The sequence below is a fragment of the Aspergillus mulundensis genome (genome assembly GCF_003369625.1).
Source record: "Aspergillus mulundensis strain DSM 5745 chromosome Unknown scaffold_0, whole genome shotgun sequence".
Taxonomy (NCBI): Eukaryota; Fungi; Ascomycota; class Eurotiomycetes; order Eurotiales; family Aspergillaceae; genus Aspergillus; species Aspergillus mulundensis.
In genome coordinates this window covers 4,054,313-4,076,261 of record NW_020797888.1, presented here as the reverse complement: position 1 = coordinate 4,076,261, position 21,949 = coordinate 4,054,313, and the positions used below count along the sequence as shown (strand labels likewise).

The window sequence follows — 21,949 nt, the reverse complement described above, 5'->3', positions numbered from 1 at the left end:
CTTACCTTCTTGATACAGGACTGTGAGAGACCGTCTCAAAACAGCATACTCTTCTTAGATTTCAATGGAGCTTCTAACAGTGATGTCCCTTTTATTTGCTAGCCCTAATGAGGTCTAAGACCTTTAGAACCTTTACAGTCGTTCCTGATATATGGAACAAGTTCACAGATACTGAGCAAGACACCGTGGACATGAAAATTACTGGCAAATGGAGTAAGTGCATGTATGCCTTAGTGATCAGGCTTCTATATCTACCTCAAGACGCCACCTTGAGCTACCACGTGACTTAGTGGCTGTTATTCTGGGCATCTTTCATCACCGAAACTTGGATGTCACGAAACAACAATTCTTTATCACTGTTCACTATCCCTGATTGCTTTGTCCTTCTGTCTGTTTTATACCTCGCTGTGAGCGCTCATACCTGGAGTCTATCAACAGGCAACGCAGGACTTTGCTACAGAAACTCTCAAGACCGTCACTTCCCTTTCTCCCATCTCGTTTCTTCCGGTTTCTGCGCCGGCGCAATTACCATGGCTACCGTTGCGGTCGGCACTCCGTTAGCGGAGGCATTAAGCAACGCTATTCAACCAAAACTCGTCGAGATGGGCTGGAGCTCCGACAGCAGCGATTCCGCCTTGACAGAGTATGTTATCTTAATGCTCGTCAACGGCAAGACACAGGATCAAATCGCGAGCGAGCTTTCAAACGATCTTCTTGGACTCGGCGAAGGCGACACACAAGCACTGGACTTCTCGAGGTGGCTCTTCGAGCAAGTCGACACTTTCAACCAGCAGATCAACGGTCAAAGCGCCCCGGCGTCGACTGACAACGCCCAGGCGATTCCCTCGTTTAACGACCAAGAGACGACAACGCCTCAGCTGCAGGGCTATGAGGACGGTTCTCAGTCGTTTGATATGAGCATGGGCGACGCAGGATTTTCGGAGGATGGAATGTATGTGTTGCTTTAGGTGATCTGGAATGAAATCGGACTAACATTTAAAATCGCAGACCTACTGGACCGAAGTCTATGCGCAACGGCCGTCAAGGCAGCCAAAGCGGACGGGGGAGGATGCTTAATCAGATCAACCGGAACCTAGAACGCGGCGATGTTGGTTTGCATCGTATCCGCGACCAGACTGGTGTCGGCCGAATAAACACCCACGGCGGGCGCGGCGGGACCAGGGGTGGGCGCTTCAACCAGATCGGTAACGGAAGAGTGTTTGGCGGACGCGGTGGCATGGCAATGGGGAACAACCAGATGGTCGGTGCCGCGGGGAACCTAATGAACATGAACCCGAACGATCAGATGCATCTCATGTCTCTTCTGGAAGAACAAGCGAGGATGATGGCGCAATTCATGCCCGGCTTTGTTTCGCCAGCAATAAACCCAGCTTTCCAGCAGTCCGGCCAACAACGCTCGTTATCCGACCGAGTCGAACGACCAAGGGGCGGCCGTCAGCAGGGCGCATTTGGCAAACGAACGCAGCATGAAGGCTCGAAAAATGAAGACACTGATATGGATATGGGGCCCGATCAGGCGACGCAAAATGGTGGACAGGATGGAAATAGTACAGATAACGTTTGCCACTTCAACCTTCGTTGTACGCGGAAAGACTGCCCCTTTGCCCATCAGTCCCCCGCTGCCCCCGAAGGTACTCCGGTCGATGTTTCGGACCCATGCTCTTACGGCGCAGCTTGCAAGAACCGGAAGTGTACCGGGCGACATCCCTCGCCAGCTGTGAAATCAGCTCACCAGGCAGAAGAACTTTGCAGGTTCTTCCCCAACTGTACGAATCCTCACTGTCACTTCAAGCATCCTTCTATGCCCCTATGCCGCAATGGTGCAGATTGCACCACGTCGGACTGCAAGTTCACACATCTTCAAACTGCCTGCAAGTTTAATCCTTGTCTCAACCCCACTTGCCCTTACAAGCACGCCGAGGGCCAGAGAGGTGCTTTCGCGGATAAAGTGTGGACTGCAGACTCCGCCCAAGGCAAGGCACGCGTTAGCGAGCGCAAGTTTGTCAACGACGAGGAAGCACCCGAGGAGCTCATCAAGCCAGAAGCTGGGGCAGACGCTTCTTCACAGGAGATTGTGACGTAGTCGCAATGATTCTCTTCGGGTTATGAATCGTTGAGTGATTCGATACCTCGGAAACGATTCTCCTGCATGATCTGACCAACATGTATTATCTGCTTTGTATTTGAGAAAGATGGTCAAATGGTGGGATAGGCGTCTATTGTTTATTAATGCTATTGATATCACTGGGAAGGGTTAAGTGTGATAATGCCTGTAAATAGAACCTGGATACAAAATCATGTCGAACCACTGTTCGCTTGTCTTCGGCAAGGTTTCTTTCGCTCTCATAATCGGAGTCTCATTCCTCTTGGTGTAAAGTCCCAATGCATAATAGTGCATCGTCCTGACTTTAAAAATTGTCTACACTCCACGACTCGAGTAGATCTAACTGTACGGAGTAGCGTAAACCTTGCGGCCGCGTGGGGAAGCTAGTGGAGAAGGGGTCCGCATTCCGTAATCGACGGTGCCTGACGTTTCCTCGCTGACATTATTCTTCCATTTCCCATTGACTTGTCTTTCTTTCCCCTGAAATGCGTCCTCCATGCACGTCTAACTATACATTGAAATACCTAGACAGGTCATTGAACTTGCTCCGAAACGGCCAACGACGCGATCTGCACGCGCTCCCGAAAAGATGGAATGTGGGCGTCATAGGCGGCGGTATCACTGGTCTAACAGCCGCCTACAGACTGAGCAGAAATCCACGTTGCTCTAAGGTTACAATATATGAAAAGGGGCCTTGTATGGGCGGCTGGATCCAGTCGGAGAAAATCAGCGTGGACGGAGGGAACATCGTTTTTGAGTATGGACCGCGCACATTGCGAGTTAGCACCATTGCCGCATTTTCACTTTTGGACCTGGTATAGCTTGTTCCCACTCACTGGCTATTTCGCATTGGAGTGCTGACACTATTGAAATTTGCAGATATGCGACTTGGGCCTGGAAGACGAAATGCTCCTCACATCAAAGTCATCTCCAGCCAGCCAGAACCGTTACATTTACTATCCCGATCACCTCGTTCGTATGCCAGCGCTGCAGAAAGGGGTCAGTACAATATCCCAGCTTTGGAAAATACTGGATAGTCTGTTGGAGGAGCCTGTTTTTAAGGATGTGCTAGACAGTCTTCTGAAGGAACCCTTCGTCTCGACTGGCAATCTAGTGCACAGAAACAAGATTCATAACTCGGACGAATCCGTCAAGGAATTTGTATCACGCCGGCTGTCCCCCGAGGTAGCTGAGAATCTGGTTTCCAGCGTGTTTCATGGTATTTATGCTGGAAACATTGATCGACTCAGTGCTACGACTCTCCTAGGCGAGATGCGATACCGGGAAGCCAGGTCCGGCAGCGTACTACTGGATCTATTTTCGAACAGGAAAACCAAGATGTGGCCCAGTGATGACCTCAAGGCCATGGTCGACATACGGCATTCGAAGCCGATATCCCACAGAGATTTTTTAAAAACAATCATAAATGAAAACAGTACCTTGACCTTCAAGGATGGCGTTGGCCAACTAGCAGACGCTCTGGTCACTGAGTTGAAACGGTCACCTAAAGTGGAAGTTCTCACTCGCGCAAATGTCACAAGCATTCTCCAAGATCCCTCCAGCTCAGACCTCACGGTATGTATTCATCGTGGCTCAAGTTTTACAAATCAGATATCTTTTCACGCAGAAAGCTGACCTTCACGCCTATAGGTCAAAGTCGGTAATGGTAAAAATCGCGTTCACAACCGTCTCATTGCCACCAATCCACCGCATGATCTTGCGAGACAACTCCAGGGCTCACTCGATTACACGAAACAGCCCACTCTCACAATAAATGCCCTACGGCAACACAACTACGCAACCACTACCATGGTTGTCAACCTATATTACCCAAATCCGGAGCTGATCCCTGTCCGAGGCTTCGGCTACCTGATCCCTAGGTCGATACCATTCGCGCAGAATCCAGAGCGAGCACTAGGTGTGATCTTTGCGTCAGAAAGTAGCATAGGACAAGATACGGCACCCGGTACAAAACTCACAGTCATGTTGGGTGGCCATTACTGGGACGGGTATGAAGAATCGGACTACCCGGACCATGATACCGCGGTTTTGATGGCTCAATCGCTCTTAAAGAGACATCTGGGTATCACGGAGTCTCCCACAGTAGCCCGCACTCGATTGCAGCGCGCTGCTATACCTCAGCCCACTGTTGGTCATCTTGAACGTATGCACGATATTACAGACTCCATAGAGTCCGAGCTTGACCACCGTGTCACCGTTGCTGGAGCTTGGTACTCATGCCACGGTACCGGCGTAGTGGACAGTATCCGCCAGGCTTATCTTGCGACCTTTTCTGGTCTTCTGGTCGAGCAACCAGGACACCCTGATTGGTTTAAAAGAGTCATCGGGGGCGGTCTAAAAATTCCTGACAGCCACTGGGCTGAGGGTAGACCTGAAGTGTTATGGGAATTTTGGGACAAGAAAGATTATCCTTAATATTATCGTGGCTCTAGCATGGTGAGCTTTGAGCACAGTTCTGGTTTGGATGCTTGTATGTCTAGTCACATAACAAAGGCATTAGTGGTGTAAAGAAAAACTAGGCAGTATAAGACTGTCTCAGTTAAACGTGGTTAAAAAAACATGTGAAATGATGAGACCCATTTCAACTCGGCCCTTTGCTCATTCACACTATAGATCATTCTCCTGGACATCAGGTTTCTATGACATACATAGCACAGACTCTGAGGAGACACTCGACGCTGTGACTCGGGAGAGCTGTGCCATAAACTTGGTGCAAGCGAGTCAATTGCGTAAAGCTGACCTCGGTGATGGCGCCCATGCCATGCTTGCTTGGCAACTGTTACAGTTGGCCATGATAATAGTATCGATATGACCAAGGGGGGCGGGCTTCGCGATGTGCTGTATGATGATAAGTGCAAATGCATCAGGTGCCTCCAGGGCGAGCAGACAGTTGTTCCTCTTCAAACAACCATTAACCCTAGTCAGCCCTACTTCTCCGGTTTCTCCTCCTTCTGGCCTTTCTTGTCATCCCCATTGGCATCGAACCCAAGTGCATCAAGCTGGCGAATCAACTCCTGGATCTTGATCACCTTCTCCAGCTGCTCCGGCAGCAGCGCCTCCCCCTGGTTCTTCTTGTCGCTCAACTCCCGCGCCTGCTTAAGCTTCTTTTTCAGATTCCGAGCCTTCTTCTCCCGCTCCACCTCCGGGTCAACAGGATCCGCAGGCGTAGATGGGTCCTGTTGCTGCTGCCTCGCCGGGGCCGCACGCCAATTCTCGATCTGAGAGATGTCCTTTCCATTCGTAGTCTTTGCCGAACCGTCAACGTCGGTCTTTGCCTTCTTCTTCGCTTCCCGCCTCTTCGCGTTCTTGTTGCTGGCTGCGCTGCCGCTACCCGAAACCGGTTTCGAGGCGTCGCTGCCCGTTGGCGTCAAACCCTCTGCTCCCGGCACACCGCCGGTTTTCCCGCGGTTCTTCCATGCAGCTGCAGCGCGGTTCCGGTATAGTTCCACGTCCTCGGGAGGGCGGTACCCTGGTCGGACTTTGATCTCTTTACGCTTTGAGCCGTCGGCCCGCACTGAAGAGGGGATGTAGCGCTCTCCTGTGACTGCGTCGGTGGTGATTCCGGATTTAGTGACGTTCTCTTGTGAGTTGGGTGTGGCCATTCTGTTGTTGTTCGAGGATCTGCCCTGTGTTCGGTGTTCGGTGTTGGTGTTCTATGAGGGGCTGGCGAGATTCGGCGGCACTTGGGACGAATAATTAAGTGTAGAAGCGGGATATTTCCCCCGAGTCCTTGGTAATCAGATTTTTGCGTCTCACTAGAGCCAATCCCCGAGGATATCTGCAGGTTGGTTCTCGAACTAGAATGCGGAGGGGCTGTTTGCTTCCCATTCGAAGAGCAGGCATAAAAAATAGAGGTCCGGAGTAATAGTCCGCATTATGTAATAGTATGTGCATAACGCGCCTTATGACTCAATTGGCCAATCAGCGGTCCGGGAATTCCCGCTGCTTTTCGACTCAAACCTCAAATCCGACGCTCCCCGTTGCCCGTTCAGTCGTGAGCATCTGAGACCCTTTGCGCCCCTGCCTTTCTCTTCTTCTATCTTTCGTTGTTTATCCTCGTCACAATGGCCGGCGCTGTAAGGCCCCTTACCAAATCCCATGTTATTGAGTCCAATGGCTAACTGCAGGTCTCTCCGCTCTAGCTCGCTACCTCTATCTACCAGCACGTCTCCCCTCCCCAGTCGTCAGCGGACGACAACTACGGATGTTATATCTCCGGCATTGCTAACCAGCGAATTTTCAACGACTTATAGGACTCTCATCCGCCGAAATGCTGTCTACCTGACTTCCATCTTCGCCGGTGCCTTCGCTTTTGAAGTGTGCGTGTCATAGTTGCGACCATACTTATGCGCCTTTCGCGCTCTAACCATTGCCTCGAAATAGTGCCTACGATACCTCCACCAACAAGCTCTGGGACACCTGGAACCGTGGCGTACGTGTTTGACATGCACCATTACCGGAGCGGACAATGCTAACCCGCTACTGCTATAGCGCCAATGGAAGGACATCAAGCACCAATACCTCAACAAGGCTGACGAGGAGGATGACGAGTAAATACTGGCTCCGGTAGTCGATCACCAATTGAAAATGCTACGATATGCAGGGGAAGGCTGGGTCTAATACCATACACCGATTCACGGAGCAAGATGTGCTATAGTCCAGAGTGTTTGTATCAAATAGAACCTTGATTTTGTAACTCGCACTTGACTCTGCTTCATGCTTACTGCGCCGTAGACTCGGTGAGTCCTCATACTTGTCGCTATGTCTGCTTTTGCTTTGTATTGTGCAATTTGCGGAGAGTACATAGTGGTGCAATAGATGCCAAGCCCTGTGCTCCCTAGTGAGGATGATAATGTCATCCCGATACAGGACCACCGAACGAGCTATCCTTCCACAAAACCAGGCACTTGCGGATTCCATTGACCCCATCCTATATTAGCAGAACACTGTCTTTAAGTGGCAGTAAGCTCCATAAATACAGCTCTGCAGACAACGGTACGCCCATTCTCCGCCGTGGGCTGGGTTTCTTCAGCCAGCTCTCTTCCCCACTGTGACATCGATGCACTGGGGGGCCACAGGTTAATCCTCAGAGCTTTCCCTAACTCGACTTGCCTCTTAGTCCGCGCTTTCCCAGCAGCCATATACTCTCATTTGACTGGGATTATCATATATTATACGCCGATTAATTTCATCCGATTGAACGCCCCCTTTAGGGCTTTTTGCCTGCCGTCCGCCACAACAAGCTCCTGCCGCGCTCTTGTCGCCACCCACTCCTTCTTTATCTCAAGCCATACGGGCGGCGCGGTCTCAGGACCAGGACGATAAACGATGCTTACAGAATGTGAGAAGATCCTTGGTCATGGCCTTCAACGACTTCCGGCGGAGCACAGCTACCGCTACGGCCCCGCGGCGGAGAAAGCCCTGCTAGAGCTCCTCTTCCGCTCCATGGCCGGCCACAACGGCGAACGACTCCGACACCTATTCCCAAATGGACCACAGGCTGGACCGTGGAAGTTGACGGAGGCGCAAGGCGCGGTTGAGGGCGCAGAATACACAGAAGCCGCGCGGGGTAAACGCTGCGGACATATTCTTCGGGCTGGAGAGGCAACATACCGGTGCAACACTTGCGGGATAGACGAAACATGTGTTCTTTGCAGCAGATGCTTTGACGCCTCCGACCACACCGACCACCAGTACCAGATTTATGTGTCGCCGGGGAATAGCGGCTGCTGCGATTGCGGAGACGAAGAGGCTTGGCGGATCCCTGTGCACTGTGCGATTCATACGGACAATGGGGAAAGCAAGGGGAAAGAGAGTGCGCATGCCCGTGTTCCGGATGATTGGGTGGTCCTTATCAGGATGACTATTGCCCGCGCGCTTGACTACTTCGCCGACGTGATATCGTGCTCTCCCGAACAACTTCGTTTGCCCAAGACAGAGGAAGGGATCAGGCAGGATGAAGTGGCGTCTCGTCTTCATCCAGGGTGGTATGGTCAAGGGGATGAGCCGGAAGAGGAACCGGAATTCGCAGTGACGCTTTGGAATGATGAGAAGCACACGATGCAAGACGTCGCCAATCAAGTGAGCCGAGCATGTCGGGAAAAGGACAGCTACGGCAAGCAGAAAGCTCAAGATGTTCACAATATGGGTAGAAGCATCGTGAAATACGGGAAAGACCTAAAAAGATTGTTAGAAGTGTCAAAGATCATTGAACAAATCAAAGTCACCACCACAATAAGATCTTCCCGTGACACGTTCCGCGAGCAGATGTGCGGGACCATCGTTGAGTGGCTGGCAGATATCGCTGGGTGTAGTATTCTCGATGATAGCCAAATACTACGCCAGGTGATCTGCGAGGAGCTCCTAGGACCCTGGAAACGCGGCAGTGGTGCTTTCAACGCTGCTATTGGCCGACAAGGCATTGACGACCACTCGAAGGAACCAGATCTCTTCGAGAGTTTTCGTGCTCTTGGTACCGTTATTCTACGCGCGACGCCTCAGGGTAATATAGTTGCTCCGGACGAAGATGATGAAGACGAAATGGAGAACGACAATGATGAGGCAAATGAAGGCGCCGGTGAAATGGATGAGGAATTTGTTGAAGCTCAAGATGCTGCTGATGACGGGGATGACGAGATGGAACTCGAACTTACTCGGCTGCGAGAAGACATTGTGGATGATGATGTTGATATGGTGATGGGCGGTACAGAGGATGTTTTGCAAATGGCCCAAACTATTTTTGGCTTCAATTCTCCATTTGCCGGACAACAAGCTGAACAGCAGGAGGAGCAGCAACATCAAGAGCCAGTCGAGACGGACAATCCTTCCATACAAGCCCCCTCGTTCGGCGGGCAATCCGGCGAAAATCGTGACATCCAAGGCAACAACCCTCATATGCCAATTCCTAAAACACCTCGTGCCGTGCGAAACCTCCCTTCAACAACGACACCAGGCTACTGGCAAGTTCGCCCGTCCGCTTCGGTGACTGGCGAAAATGTGCCTCTTTATGAGGACCTGTGGCAGCGCACGCGGCTTGATTGGATGATTTTATTCGATCTGAGGTTATGGAAAAAGGCGCGTACTGACCTTCGTGATCTGTATCTCAGCACCGTGGTGAACGTGCCGCAGTTCAAGAGGGTCATGGGTCTACGTTTATCAACCTTGTATAGCGCGCTTGCGCAGCTATATCTAATCGCCGATAGAGAACCAGACCATTCAATCCTCAATGTGAGTGTGCAGATCCTTACCACCCCGTCAATTACCGAAGAGATCGTGCAGCGCGGCAACTTTTTAAGTAAGGTTATTGCTATTTTGTACACCTTCCTCACGACCAGGCAAGTGGGCGAGCCGTACGAAGTCAATACCAGCGCAACTCTGTCGTTCGATGCCGGGTCGGTTAACAACCGGCGACTTATTCATTTCTTCAACGACCTACGGTACCTATTGCAGTCAGAGTACGTACAGAAGCGTGTGCGGACTGAGGAGCAATATTTGTTGCAATTCCTCGATTTGATCAAGCTTACTCAGGGAATCTGCCCGAACGTGCGTGCTGTTGGAGAGCATGTGGAGTACGAGAATGATGCCTGGATTAGTGCCTCTATTTTGATGCGAGAGATCAATCGACTGTGCGTCGCATTCCGTGAAGCGTTCAGAAACCCGGAGCTTGATCGGGGTCAGAATTTGCTGCGGGCTATTACGGTGACTGCAATCTCCACCATCGTCCACTCTGTTGGTTGTGAACGTAAGAGGTTTGAACAGGCTGAGATCAAGGAATACGTCCATTTCAAAAACCTGCAACCATTCGATTTCGAGAACGATCGCCCGGAGCGGCTACCTCGCCATCGCGTAGTGGACTTCGTTGTGGAAAAGGGTGCAATGAGCTTCCATCATGCCCTCCACTACACGCTCTCGTGGCTGCTAGATTGTGCTCGTAACTTGAGCCAAGGACTGCTACGTGACGTTCTCTTCAGCGCCGCCGAGGCGGCCAACGACAAGTACATCTTTGACAGTGAGCTTTCGCCGGAAGACCTACTACTCGTGATGTTCGATTATCCCCTCAGGGTATGCGTTTGGCTGGCGCAAATGAAAGCAAACATGTGGGTACGCAACGGCCTTAGTCTGCGTCATCAAATGTCACAGTACCGTGGGGTCACCTTCCGGGAAATTGGTTACTATCGCGATATCTTCTTGCTCCAGGCTGCGTTGGTAACGTGCAACCCTAGCAGGGTTCTCGCTTCTATCGCAGATAGGTTCGGAGTTGTGGATTGGATGTCCAGGAACTATGCTGCTCGCGCCGGATACGAAGACGCAAAGGTCCTCGATGTCGTGGAGGAGTTTGTACTTCTCTTGATTGTCCTCTTGACTGATCGACATTCACTCACGATTGACGGGGATGGTGATGCTGCTGCACGCCAGAACATGAGCCGTGAGATCGCGCATGTCCTATGCTACAAGCCTCTCTCATTTTCTGATCTGTCAACCCGCCTGAGTGATCATGTGCGGGACTCTGATGTGTTCCAGGACGTCCTGGAGGAGATCGCGAGATTCCGGCCCCCTGAGGGGTTGAACGACAGTGGTACATTCGAGCTGAAGCCTGAATACATCAGCTTAATAGACCCGTACAGCGCCCATTACACCAAGAACCAACGAGACGAGGCCGAAAGTATCTACAGAGAATGGATGGCCAAACAAACAGGAAAGAAGGCCTCCGACATTGTCTTTGAACCTACACTGCGGCCTCTGGAGTACGGTGCGTTTGCCGACCTGGCTCGCTTTACAAGGACTCCGCTATTTGCCCAGATTGTGCACCAGTGTCTAGATTATGTGATGACTTGCAAGGATCGTACGCCTACAATACCACCTACGCGTGTCGAAACGTTCCTCCAGGTTGTTCTACATCTGGTCCTCTCGGCCATTCTTGAAGACCATACGGATGAAGACAATATTGACCAACAGTCTGTGGAATCTTTTGTTCTACATGCACTGACTAAAATCAGAGCCACTCAAATGGGCAATCTGACCATCGTTGGCCTTTTGGAGAAGATCTCATCAATGAATGAGTTTTCTGCATGTGGTCCAAGGATCCGGCACATCCTGAAGCGTCTTTGGCAGAAACGGCCCCACATGTACACATCTGCTACGGCTTCACTAATGTTCCCATTCGACAGAATTGACACCAACTCGCCAGCTATCGACACCGAAGGTGAAAAGGAACTAAAGAAGAAGCAAGCCCTCGAACGGCAAGCCAGGGTGATGGCTCAGTTCCAGCAACAACAGCAGAACTTCCTGAACAACCAAGGCGGCTTCGACTGGGGGGATGAGGATTTCAGTGATATGAATTCAGAGCCTGAGATCACACCTGAGGCCAAGGTCTGGAAGTACCCCAGCGGCACTTGTATCCTCTGTCAGGAAGAGACCAACGACTCGAGGCTTTACGGCACATTTGCCCTTGTTCAGGACAGCAGCATTCTGAGACAAACAGATATTCAAGATTCAGACTGGATCCGTGAAGTGCTCAAGACACCGTCAAGTCTGGACAAGTCCGCCGAGGATATACGCCCTTTTGGCGTTGCTGGTGAAAATCACGCCACGGTTCGGCGGCTAGACTCTTCGGGAGGGGAAATCATCAGCGAGAAAATTGGTCTGAGCAAAGGGTTCAACCCGAAGAATACTGTGCGTGGTCCTGTCACAACAGGGTGCGGGCATATCATGCATTATTCATGTTTCGAGGTCTATTACTCGGCCACTCAGCGGCGTCATTCGCAGCAGATTGCCCGCAACCACCCAGAGCGTCTGAAGCACAAAGAGTTCGTCTGTCCACTGTGCAAGGCGTTGGGTAATGCTTTCCTCCCTATTACTTGGAAGGGCAAAGAAGAGTCATACCCGGGCCCGTTGAACACAAAAGTGTCCTTCGACGAGTTCATAAACCATGAAATCAAGTCTATTCTCTCACACAAGCACAAAATGAACTACGCCCTTCTTACGGAGAATGGCGAGCTACAGCAACAGGCCTATCAAGGTCTATTCTCCGACTACCTTCACAAAACACTCGTTCCTCCACTTGCCGGTAAGGTGGAGCAGCTGTCATCATCTTCGCTCTCTACAAATACAGCGGCGCATATGTTGCCTCAACCACGAGTACCCATGCCTGGCTTGTTCACACGAGAGGAGGATTTTCCGACATTCAGCTCCCCTCCGCAGGCCCAGCCCTCGAATGACTCACCCATATCTGAGCTTCTCCAGATCTACGCTCGGCTCAAGCAGACTCTTCGGTTGAACCATATTTATTCGACTTTCAGCCACCCACCAGAGACTCTAAGCAACGATGAAATCATCCACACTGACTCTCTATTCCAGAGTTTCGGTTTCAGTATTGCTGCGGTTGAGATAGCTCAACGTGGCGTTGAGTCTGAGTCCGGCTCCACGCTTCTCGACAAGATACCCCAGTTAACATTGACACACCTTCGCGTTCTGGCTGAGACGGCATTGACCTATGCATCAGTCGGGGGTTTGCACGGCAAGAGTGGCAGTTCCAGTCGGTCACTTGAAGAGTTCCGCGAAATGCATCGTCAGAAATTATGTCAGCTGTTCGTGGGCCATCCATTCTTCGACGGATCATCGCTTCTCAATGATGTCCACCAAATCGAGCCCCTATTCGCCAAAGATACGTTCGTGTTCTTAGCTGAAAGCTCGCTCACCCTTCTTCCCGTTCTTGATATTGATATCCGCCACCTGCTGCAGATATGTTATGTGGCTGAGATCGTCAAGGTTGCCACCACTTACATCGTTTGGCCTTTGGGACTGAAGGAAGAGCTGGCCCAGAATGGTGATGCACACTACCTGCTAGATATGGAGCTCTCGAATGAACGGTTCGACGTCACTCGGCAGTTCTTCAACTCTGTCGTCGCGGAGTTGAAAGCCAACTCAGTGGGCCGAGGAATAGGGTCCTCCCATCCTACCGAACTAGGCTACGTCAAGGAGGGCGAGGATTCAGCCACACCCGGAGTCATCATTGCCCTAAGACGCCTTATATCGAGCTACGCTCTGACCTTCCTGCGAAAGGCGGTCATTCTGCTTCATGTGCAGCACGGCGTCGAATTCCCCAATGCCGGCTTCGGCGATGTGGGCGCGTCCGAGCTGGACCGCCTCACAAAGATCATGAATATGCCGTCTCTCGACGACATATTCGCCGCGGTCAAGCCCGCGCGTAAGAGTGGCCAGCCCTTCGACGCCATGATTTCCGGCTGGATCTTCCACTGGAACGCATCGCGCGCTGGCGTCCGCATCGTAGACCACAAATTATGGCCTAGCCTTTCGCACCCGGCCATCTTTGAACTCGTCGGCCTTCCCAAATATTTTGACAGTTTGATCGAGCTCGCCAACCGACGCCGATGCCCGAACTCGAAGAAGGAACTGACCGATCCCAGCATCTGCCTCTTCTGCGGAGACATCTTCTGCTCCCAGGCCGTGTGTTGCCAGGATAAACACAGTAAACGGGGCGGATGTAACCAGCATCTTCTGAAGTGAGCCCAATCCTTCTAACTTCCATATCTGACCGATTGACTAACTTTATGATTCCAGATGCGGCAAAAACATCGGCCTCTTCATCAACATTCGCAAATGCGCTGTTCTCTACCTCCACAACCATAGCGGCTCATGGCATTACGCCCCCTACCTCGACCGCCACGGCGAAGTCGACCCGGGTCTTCGCCGTAGCAGGCCGCTCATGCTGAACCAGAAGCGCTATGACCGGCTTCTCCGTGACGTCTGGTTATCGCATGGAGTGCCAGCGACAATTAGTCGGAGGATGGAGGCTGATGTTAATAATGGCGGATGGGAGACTATCTGATTTCTTTTATTTGGTTATATTAATCGATGGCACGGAGTATACGTATGAGTATGATGATGATGGGGATGAGACGAGGACGAGGATGTTCAAAATTAGAGATTTCCTTTTCTTTTCTCTCCCTCGAAATTGGTTTACTGGTATCCGCTTTCCTTTCTTTGCTTCATTTTGCGAGCCTTTATGAGCAAATGGTTGTGCGCATAATTCATACGGGTTATAACTTTGAAGGCTATCCTGATTCTTCGGAAAAGTACATATATTCTTGTCAATCGTTCCATCAGATAAGACGCATTTACCATGCTTTCAAGTGCCACCATATATCTAATTCTTGACTGGGCGAGTTTAGCTACATCTCCGACAGTCTGCTCACAATGTATATCGTAGCGCACAATGTTATAGAAGCAGGCAAGAATTGATTGCAAAAGTTGATTCTTATGCCAGGATTCAGAAGAAAGGTATATATCAGAGATCCGAGATTCTTTACACTTTGAATCTAGAAAGGGAAGTCGACATGGCTAATTCATAGATACATCTCTACCTCTAGTGCATCGCCAACTGACGTCGCCGCTTTTAGACCTCCGCAATTTTGCTCCCGACAGCTTCAAACATTCACCCGCTTCCTACACCACGAAGATTAGCACGATAATCAGTCTTAACCATGAATACATAGACCTCTACAATACCCTGACATATACTCCGAACAAACCGAGATCTCGACTCCCAAATCCGCCCGCGCAAACCTCCCCAACCCACCATGAACAACGAGCAATTCCGCCGCCTCCTCTTCGACAACAACAAATCAACCAAACCCCAGAGCGCAAGCCCGACGGGCCCTTCACCAACAGGAAAACATGGCGCTTCTTCTTCACCGCAGGGTGCTGAATCCCATGGCAACCAGACACCAACCGCGGCGCAGGCAATGCTAGGCTCGCGGATGCGCTCGAGTATCCCCATGACGCCGTACGTGGTCTCCTCTTTACCTGTTCCTGTTCCTTTTCCAAGAAATAAGGTAAAGGGCTAACGAGTACCGCTCCCTCTAGACGAACCCTAACAGCCCCCAACTTCGCCTCCCAGCTAGCCGACTACCGCCGCGAGCGCGACGGCCACCCGCCGCCAACGAAGAAATTCAAGGCCTCCGCCGCGCCGAAGGGGACGAAGTTACCTGCTGGGTATGAAGACCGCGCTGCGGCGCGCCTACGCGAGGACGAGGGCGGCAAGGATGCTGAGAGCGTGGCGAAGCTTAGGGAGTTGGAGGAGAGGTTTAAGAAGGGGGTTATTGATGAGGGGACATTTGTGAGATTACGCAGGGAGTTGGGGGTTGGTGGGGATTTGGGCAGTACGCATATGGTTAAGGGGTTGGATTGGGATCTTTTGAGGAAGGTTAGGGCGGGGGAGGATGTTGAGAGGACGGACGAGGTGGAAAAGGAGGGTGAAGAGCGTGAAGATGACGCTGAGGTTGAGGCTGATGGCGGTGCGGGTGAGGAGGAGGTCGATGTGGATGAGGAGTTTGATAAGGTGCTTGAAGGGGAAGAGGGTGGGGTGCTTCCCTCCGCGCCGAAGGAGAAGGGAAAGAAGAAGGGGATTATGGCGCCGGCGCCGGCGCCTGCTGTGAATCAGAGGAAAACGCGCGATGAGATTCTACGGGAGTTGAGGGCAAGTAGGGCGGCTGCTTCTGCTTCTGCACCTGCACCTGCACCTGCGCCAGAGTCGGCATTGGGTGCGCGGTTCAAGAGGATTGGGGATTCTAAACCCGAGAAGAAGCGGTTCATCGAACAGGACGAGAACGGCCGTCGGAGAGAGGTTCTCCTTATTACAGATTCTGATGGCAAGACGAAGAGGAAGACGAGATGGCTGGACAAACCGGGGACGACGGCGCCTGTTACAGCTCCAGCCACTACCGGCACTTCAGCTCCTGAAAAAGAAAAGGATGCAAAGCCCAAGCCTCTTGGAATGGAGGTGCCGGCTGATATTGCCGCTCGGATCAAGGCTGCCCAGAAGAATGTGGAAGACGATGAAGACGACGATATCTTTGCAGGAGTAGGTGCTGACTACGATCCTTTGGGCGGCGCCGGATCCGACGAGGACTCATCTGACTCAGAAGGAGAAGAAGAAGGCGAAGTGGCACCGAAAACGAAACCACAGCAAGAAGCCAAGACAGAGACAGCAGGAGAACCGACGACGACTGCAGCAACGGTCAAACCTCGGAACTACTTCGCAACGAGCACTACCGGAAAGGAACACGAGCAGGTGGAGAGTGACCGTGACCGCACAAACCCCCTAACCAAGGACCCGACCATCCTCGCCGCGCTCAAGAGAGCCGCCGCATTGCGACAGGCCGGCGAACGCTCGGATCAAATTGCCGACGACGAAGAAGGCGTCGACAAGGAGACGCTCCTCCGACGCAAGAAGTTCCTGGAGGAAGCCAAGCGGCGAGAAGCACTCGACGCAATGGACCTGGACTACGGCTTCGGAGGCAGCCGGATTGAAGATGACGAGGATGAAGACGCTGTCGTTTTGGAAACGGAGTCGCGAGGGGGGAACAAAAGGAAGCGCGGCCCGAAGAAGAGAAAGGGGGATAAGGACAGCGCGGCGGATGTGTTGGGCGTGTTGGAGGGGAGGAAGAAATGATTGCTCCGTACTGTCACCAAACTGATACCATTCTGAAGTCAGATATAGCTCTTCATAACGACGTTGTTTGCCAACGGCAATGAATAGTTAGCCACGTCGGGCAAACTCTGCCAGTGTAGAGTTCAACCGTCCATGGTCTGCTCCAGCCTCAACCCAATCTCGACAGCAGTGTCACAGCACAATATCCTCAAAGCTACGTGGATCTCCCGACTGGGTCATCATCTGGTTTGTGGCTGGCATGTCGGGAAGTGCCAGCATAAACTCCGTCAGATAGGCGGACATATCCATCCCCATACGTATCAGCCGTTGACCGCTGCTGTGCAAGCCCCTCGGGATCCGAAGTCCAGCACCAAGTGCCCACGCAGGCTGTGCCAAAGGTTCCTGCATGACCAGTCCACGTCAACCAGTCACTTCCACTTCAGGCTGCAGAGTTTGAGGTGTACCCAGTGGTAAGCGGTGATCAGTTCTCCAGTCACGACGTCTCCATTCGAGTCCAGACCGTGGATATTGGACGCCTCATGGCCGCCGAGGCTGTCTCTCTGGAGGTCCGCCGGTGGATCTTAACGGCGCGTTCCTAGGTACCGGAGCCTGGACTAGACTAGGCTTTGATAGTTGAAACCGTCTGTATCTATTTTGGTGAGCGTCGGCGCCTAGACTAGAAGCTCAGGAGAAGAAATTGAGCGAGAGTGACTCCGTATGCATAAGGTGCCTGGCAGTGGATGGACAGTGAAGCGCTGACCACGTCATGCTGCAGGAACAACCTCAGTGGCTGATCTAGCGTGTTTCAGATGCTGGCGGCTGTCATTGGCTGGGCTGGGTCTGGACTCGATGGCCTTTCGTAGAGCGCTTATTTACTAAAGAGATATCTTGGTATAGAAGGGAAAATGAAAGAAAGAACAGAGAATGAACACTATCTATGGATCTGAGATGAAATCTCCTCCATTTACTCTGTTTGGAATGTGTATACTGTCTGTACTGTAGTATGTGATGGATACACTGCGGTGGAGCCCATGGTGAGTCCACCAGTGGGGACAAAGAACTCTTAGAATTCCAGTCTTAGACGGTCTTAGCGCAGAAACTGTATCGAGCATTGTAGTCATTTGTATCAGCTTCCAATCCTCAGTCTCAAGTCTCTTGCTGTTTCATCTGCTTCAGCACAATGAGATGATACCTAACACAAGACTGGTAGAGTTAGAGAGCACACAATGAGCCTCATCTCACCACCTCAACGACCTTTGTGTTCTTCTTTCTCTCTCGAACATCAAAGATACAAGCACACCGAATAATAGCCACGAATCATCCCCACAGCTTACGTCCCACGGCGCTGACCTATCCAGATCCTCGAGTCCAGATCCCAGGCGCCCTCGCCCATTGTGGCTCCATTCAACCAGCAAGAAAGCAAAAGCAATAATGCAGCTGCGTGATTGATCAGCCGGCGTCTCGCTTGTCTCGGTGGGGGTGCCACCACTCGTTTGGGCGGCGCTCTTATACCTCCCCCTCCCCTCCCTCCTCGCCTCTCTTCTCTCGTCAAGCAACAATCTTTACAATCTTTTGCCGTTTGAGTCTTCAATTGTCCTGTGCCGCGCACGGTCAATAGCCATTCCTTTCTTTCGTTCGACTGCCGAAACGGCCTCACATTCTCTATACCCCATTGCTTGCTTCCAGCCTTCACCATCAAGGCTCAGAGAACCGGTCTTCTCAATCTTTAAAAACAACACATCAAAATGGTCTCGTTCAAGTCCCTCTTCACCTCGGCCCTCCTGGCCAGCTCCGCCCTCGCCGCTCCTCACGGCCACACGCACACGAAGCTGCATCAGAACCTCGACCCCGTCAAGCGCTCCACCAACGGCACCTCCAAGCGCGGCGCCGCCTACAACGACGCCTCGCTGGTCCAGCACCTCGCCTCAACCGGCACCGTCTCTTGGGCCTATGACTGGAACATGTACACAATGGGCGACCTCCCCGGCACCGTCGAGTTCGTCCCCATGCTCTGGGGCAGCAAGATGTTCACGGGCTGGTTCGCCGCCATCCAGACGCTCCTGAACTCCGGAAACAAGTACATCCTCGGCTTCAACGAGCCGGACATGGCCTCTCAGGCCGCCATGTCCTCGTCCGACGCCGCCGGCTACTACCGCAACTACATCACCACCTTCGCCGGCAAGTCGAAGCTTGTCTCGCCGGCTGTGACAAATGGTGTTGGCAGCGACGTGGGTCTCGACTGGATGCGCAACTTCCTGAACTCCTGCACGGATTGCGGCGTCGAGGCCCTTGCCGTGCATTGGTACGGTGATAGCGCGGACGACTTCAAGACATTCGTCGGCAAGGCCACCGCCCTTGCGGACGAGTTCAACATCGGCGAGACCTGGGTTACGGAGTTCGCGCTTAACTCGGATCTCTCGGGGTCTGGGGGCTCGAGTACCTCTGCCGACTTCCTGACCGAGGTGCTGCCTTGGTTGGATGCTCAGGAGAAGGTCGGGCGCTATGCTTACTTCATGTGCTCGGATGGCCACCTGCTCAGCGGCAGTGGGCTGAGTCTGAGCGGGAAGGCTTACGTTGCGTAGGCGTAAGGGGGTTTGACAGGTTTTATCTTGGTGTGGTAGTTTGGATTTGGATACGGATTTACTTTCACTTCTTCTTCACACTATACCCTTCTTTGATTTGATTTTTGGGATGCATGTATTTATCTTCTCTTCGCTTGTCTATCATTCATCCTACATAAACCCCTAGAGCTCTAGGGTTCATGATGCCTTCTTCTCCAGTACATAAAAGCAGAGGAGAGAAAAAAAAGTTGAATAGCAAAATTGCAAAATGCGAGATGCGGACTCGTTCTATTCTCTACAATGCACTTTCTCTATTACTCCCAAGCCTTAGTAAATTTACAATCACAAATCAGTCTTTTACCTGAATTGTGTGCTAGGGCTCACATTAATATTTTCATAGACCACTATACTCCGTACTACAAGTGGAGTGCCAGGTAGCGTTACACTTACTGAGAACCAACCCACGGACCATGGTTCGCAGCGCTGACAATGCCTGGTAAGGCAATATTAATAATTCCTGCTGTCAATCAACAATGCCAGGAACCGAATGAATTATATTGGCATTTCCGTTTCATCCTTGGATTCAATCATTCCAGACACTATTGAGACAGACTGACAGTGGATGCCGCCCGAGCATTGTATGCGGATTGGTTGGCTTCGAAATTAATTTTGGAGCAACTGGCTTGATCAGCATGAGCTTTGACCATGCTTTAACTTCTAAAATTTGAATGCTGGCTCAGCAAGTTTACCACTTAAAAACCTGGTTTTCTGGGACTATATCCATGCACCAGGAGTAATATGGGATACTTATTGATTTCCTATTGACTTTGGTAAAGCAGCATCTGAGAGAATTCGACATCGTTACTCATTAATCATGATATTCTATTAGTGTAAATTGTTCAATTATAGAGGGGCGCGAGCGAGGGCTACGTCGGATCCCCCGTCTCACCACCAAGCTCGCCTGCCTCGCCCATCTCGGTGTCCATATCCCGATTCTTGTCCGAGTTCTCGCCATCGGCGTGGTTTTGGTCTAGACCTTGCTCGGCTTCAGGTTCAGGTTCGGCTTCAGGTCCGGCTTCAGACGCAGTGACCTCCTCCCAGACCCTCACCGTCCCGTCCAACCCACAGCTAACCATGAATCTCCCCTCCTCGGTCGAGCACGTATCCACACCCAGCACGACACCCTCATGCGCTTCAATCCTTTGCAGGACCTTCTTACTAACGACGTCCCAGCAGAGAACTGCGCCGTCTTCGCTCCCGCTGACTGCAAACGCATACCCCGGTGTCCGGGCTGATATCCGCTGGCCGTAAACTCCGAACGCGCCGGAGAGACTGTACTTCTTGTTCGAGTGGCCCTGGTAGGTTTTTAAGCAGCGGCCTTCGACGTAATCCCACAGGCGGACGCAGTCATCCAGTGTCCATGCAAGCACGTATTTTCCGTTCGGGGAGAACTTGACGGACGAGACGGGCGGGTTATCTTCGTGGACTAGGGTGCGGAGGCATTGGCCCGTTGAGGTATCCCAGATACGGACGAGGCCGTCCGTTGCACAGGAGGCGATGAGTGTGCCGTCCCAAACGACATCAATGCCGCTCACGGGGTCGGAGTGAGCGGGGAGGGACTTCATCACGCGCGCAGACCGCACGTCCCAGAGGAAGACGGCTTCATCGTAGGAGCCGCTGACGAGCATGTTGCCTTTGGGAGAGAACGCGATCGAGTAGACGTAATTGTGGTGGCCGAGGAAAGGGGTGGGGTGTGCTTTGCCCTGCGCGGTATTAGTTTCGCATCTTTTTTGTTCTGTCTCAGAGAAAGACATACCGTGAGGACATTCCATAGCCGGATGGTCTTATCGTCTGACCCCGAGGCAATGGTCGCTCCGTCCGGACTCCATGATATCGTCGATATACCCGCAAGGTGCCCTTCAAAAGTATGTATCAACTTCCCCGTAGACGCAGCCCAGACCTTCACTGCGCCATCCGCCCCTACAAATGGTCAGCCGAGCCCTAGCAGCCCTTGACGGGAAACAAACCTCCACTAGCAATCATCGACGAATCCGGCGAAAATCGCACAGCCGACACCCCCCGTAAATGCCCCCTAAGCAGGAACTTCTGTCGATAATCCACCGAATCCGGCTTTGGCGGCGGCGGCGGCACGGGCGTCGGCGAGCGATCTGAATATGTCTCCGCTTCATTCTCCTCCGCGGCCTCCATCTCATCCATGTCGCAATCCCCATTCGGCTCCGTCTCATTGACATCGTCGTTCATGCTCTCGTTCTCTTGCTCGTCATCCTCGTTCTCGTTCTCCTCTTCATCTCCCTCGTTTTCATCCTCCGAGCGCCCCCAAACCGATTGATTGCGACGGCGATTGCTCGAGCGCCAGTAGTCATCTGCATCCATGGCCAATTCATCGGGACTTTCTGAGCTGCTGAAACTCCGGGAGCGCGGATAGGGGCGTTTGGGCGGGTAGGCGTTGAGACTCACGCGACGTCGCTCCTGGTCGTGATCGGAGCCAGCGGCCAGCTCGTCGGAGGAGGTTTCGATCGGCGACGAGATCGGGGGCGGGGAGGGGGTGAGGCGACGGCGTTTGGAGGGGTGGCTCATGGCTGGCTATTCCATTTCAGAGCCTATCCTTTCATATGCTTTAGCTTGTAAACGCAAGCTGATCGTTGCTTGTTTCTTCGAATGAAAACGCGATCAATCAAGGAAAGATTCCGCGAATGAAATCCGCCGCGAAGGCGGTGAGAGGCAGCTCTAGGTAGGTATCACATGAAGTGGAGGTTGGGGATGGCTTCG

The 21,949-nt window shown here is 52.2% G+C and overlaps 7 protein-coding genes across 7 annotated transcripts; 5 read left to right on the top strand and 2 right to left on the bottom strand.

The window, feature by feature from the left end:
• Positions 1–530: 530 nt before the first annotated feature.
• DSM5745_01077 (Protoporphyrinogen oxidase) lies at positions 531–4,561 on the top strand (the record flags this gene model as incomplete). The annotated part of the gene is made up of 5 exons (XM_026743093.1): positions 531–952; positions 1,009–2,100; positions 2,658–2,940; positions 3,005–3,700; positions 3,776–4,561. 5 exons carry the CDS (start codon positions 531–533, stop codon positions 4,559–4,561), a joined length of 3,279 nt encoding a protein of 1,092 aa, XP_026608938.1.
• A 512-nt stretch (positions 4,562–5,073) lies between these two features.
• Positions 5,074–5,748, bottom strand: DSM5745_01076 (putative RNA binding protein Pym; the record flags this gene model as incomplete). Its single annotated transcript, XM_026743092.1, has 1 exon — positions 5,074–5,748. One exon carries the CDS (start codon positions 5,746–5,748, stop codon positions 5,074–5,076), a length of 675 nt encoding a protein of 224 aa, XP_026608937.1.
• A 462-nt stretch (positions 5,749–6,210) lies between these two features.
• On the top strand, positions 6,211–6,700 carry DSM5745_01075 (cytochrome b-c1 complex subunit 9; the record flags this gene model as incomplete). Its single annotated transcript, XM_026743091.1, has 5 exons — positions 6,211–6,222; positions 6,289–6,329; positions 6,400–6,465; positions 6,530–6,578; positions 6,638–6,700. The coding sequence occupies 5 exons, from the start codon at positions 6,211–6,213 to the stop codon at positions 6,698–6,700; spliced, it is 231 nt and encodes a 76-aa protein (XP_026608936.1).
• A 774-nt stretch (positions 6,701–7,474) lies between these two features.
• Positions 7,475–13,994, top strand: DSM5745_01074 (putative ubiquitin-protein ligase E3 component (UBR1); the record flags this gene model as incomplete). The annotated part of the gene is made up of 2 exons (XM_026743090.1): positions 7,475–13,668; positions 13,727–13,994. 2 exons carry the CDS (start codon positions 7,475–7,477, stop codon positions 13,992–13,994), a joined length of 6,462 nt encoding a protein of 2,153 aa, XP_026608935.1.
• Positions 13,995–14,745: 751 nt separating this feature from the next.
• Positions 14,746–16,619, top strand: DSM5745_01073 (uncharacterized protein; the record flags this gene model as incomplete). The annotated part of the gene is made up of 2 exons (XM_026743089.1): positions 14,746–14,951; positions 15,032–16,619. The coding sequence occupies 2 exons, from the start codon at positions 14,746–14,748 to the stop codon at positions 16,617–16,619; spliced, it is 1,794 nt and encodes a 597-aa protein (XP_026608934.1).
• Positions 16,620–18,343: 1,724 nt separating this feature from the next.
• DSM5745_01072 (glycoside hydrolase family 128 protein) lies at positions 18,344–19,180 on the top strand (the record flags this gene model as incomplete). The annotated part of the gene is made up of 1 exon (XM_026743088.1): positions 18,344–19,180. One exon carries the CDS (start codon positions 18,344–18,346, stop codon positions 19,178–19,180), a length of 837 nt encoding a protein of 278 aa, XP_026608933.1.
• A 905-nt stretch (positions 19,181–20,085) lies between these two features.
• Positions 20,086–21,757, bottom strand: DSM5745_01071 (WD40 repeat domain-containing protein; the record flags this gene model as incomplete). Its single annotated transcript, XM_026743087.1, has 3 exons — positions 20,086–20,922; positions 20,976–21,139; positions 21,187–21,757. The coding sequence occupies 3 exons, from the start codon at positions 21,755–21,757 to the stop codon at positions 20,086–20,088; spliced, it is 1,572 nt and encodes a 523-aa protein (XP_026608932.1).
• Positions 21,758–21,949: the final 192 nt, after the last annotated feature.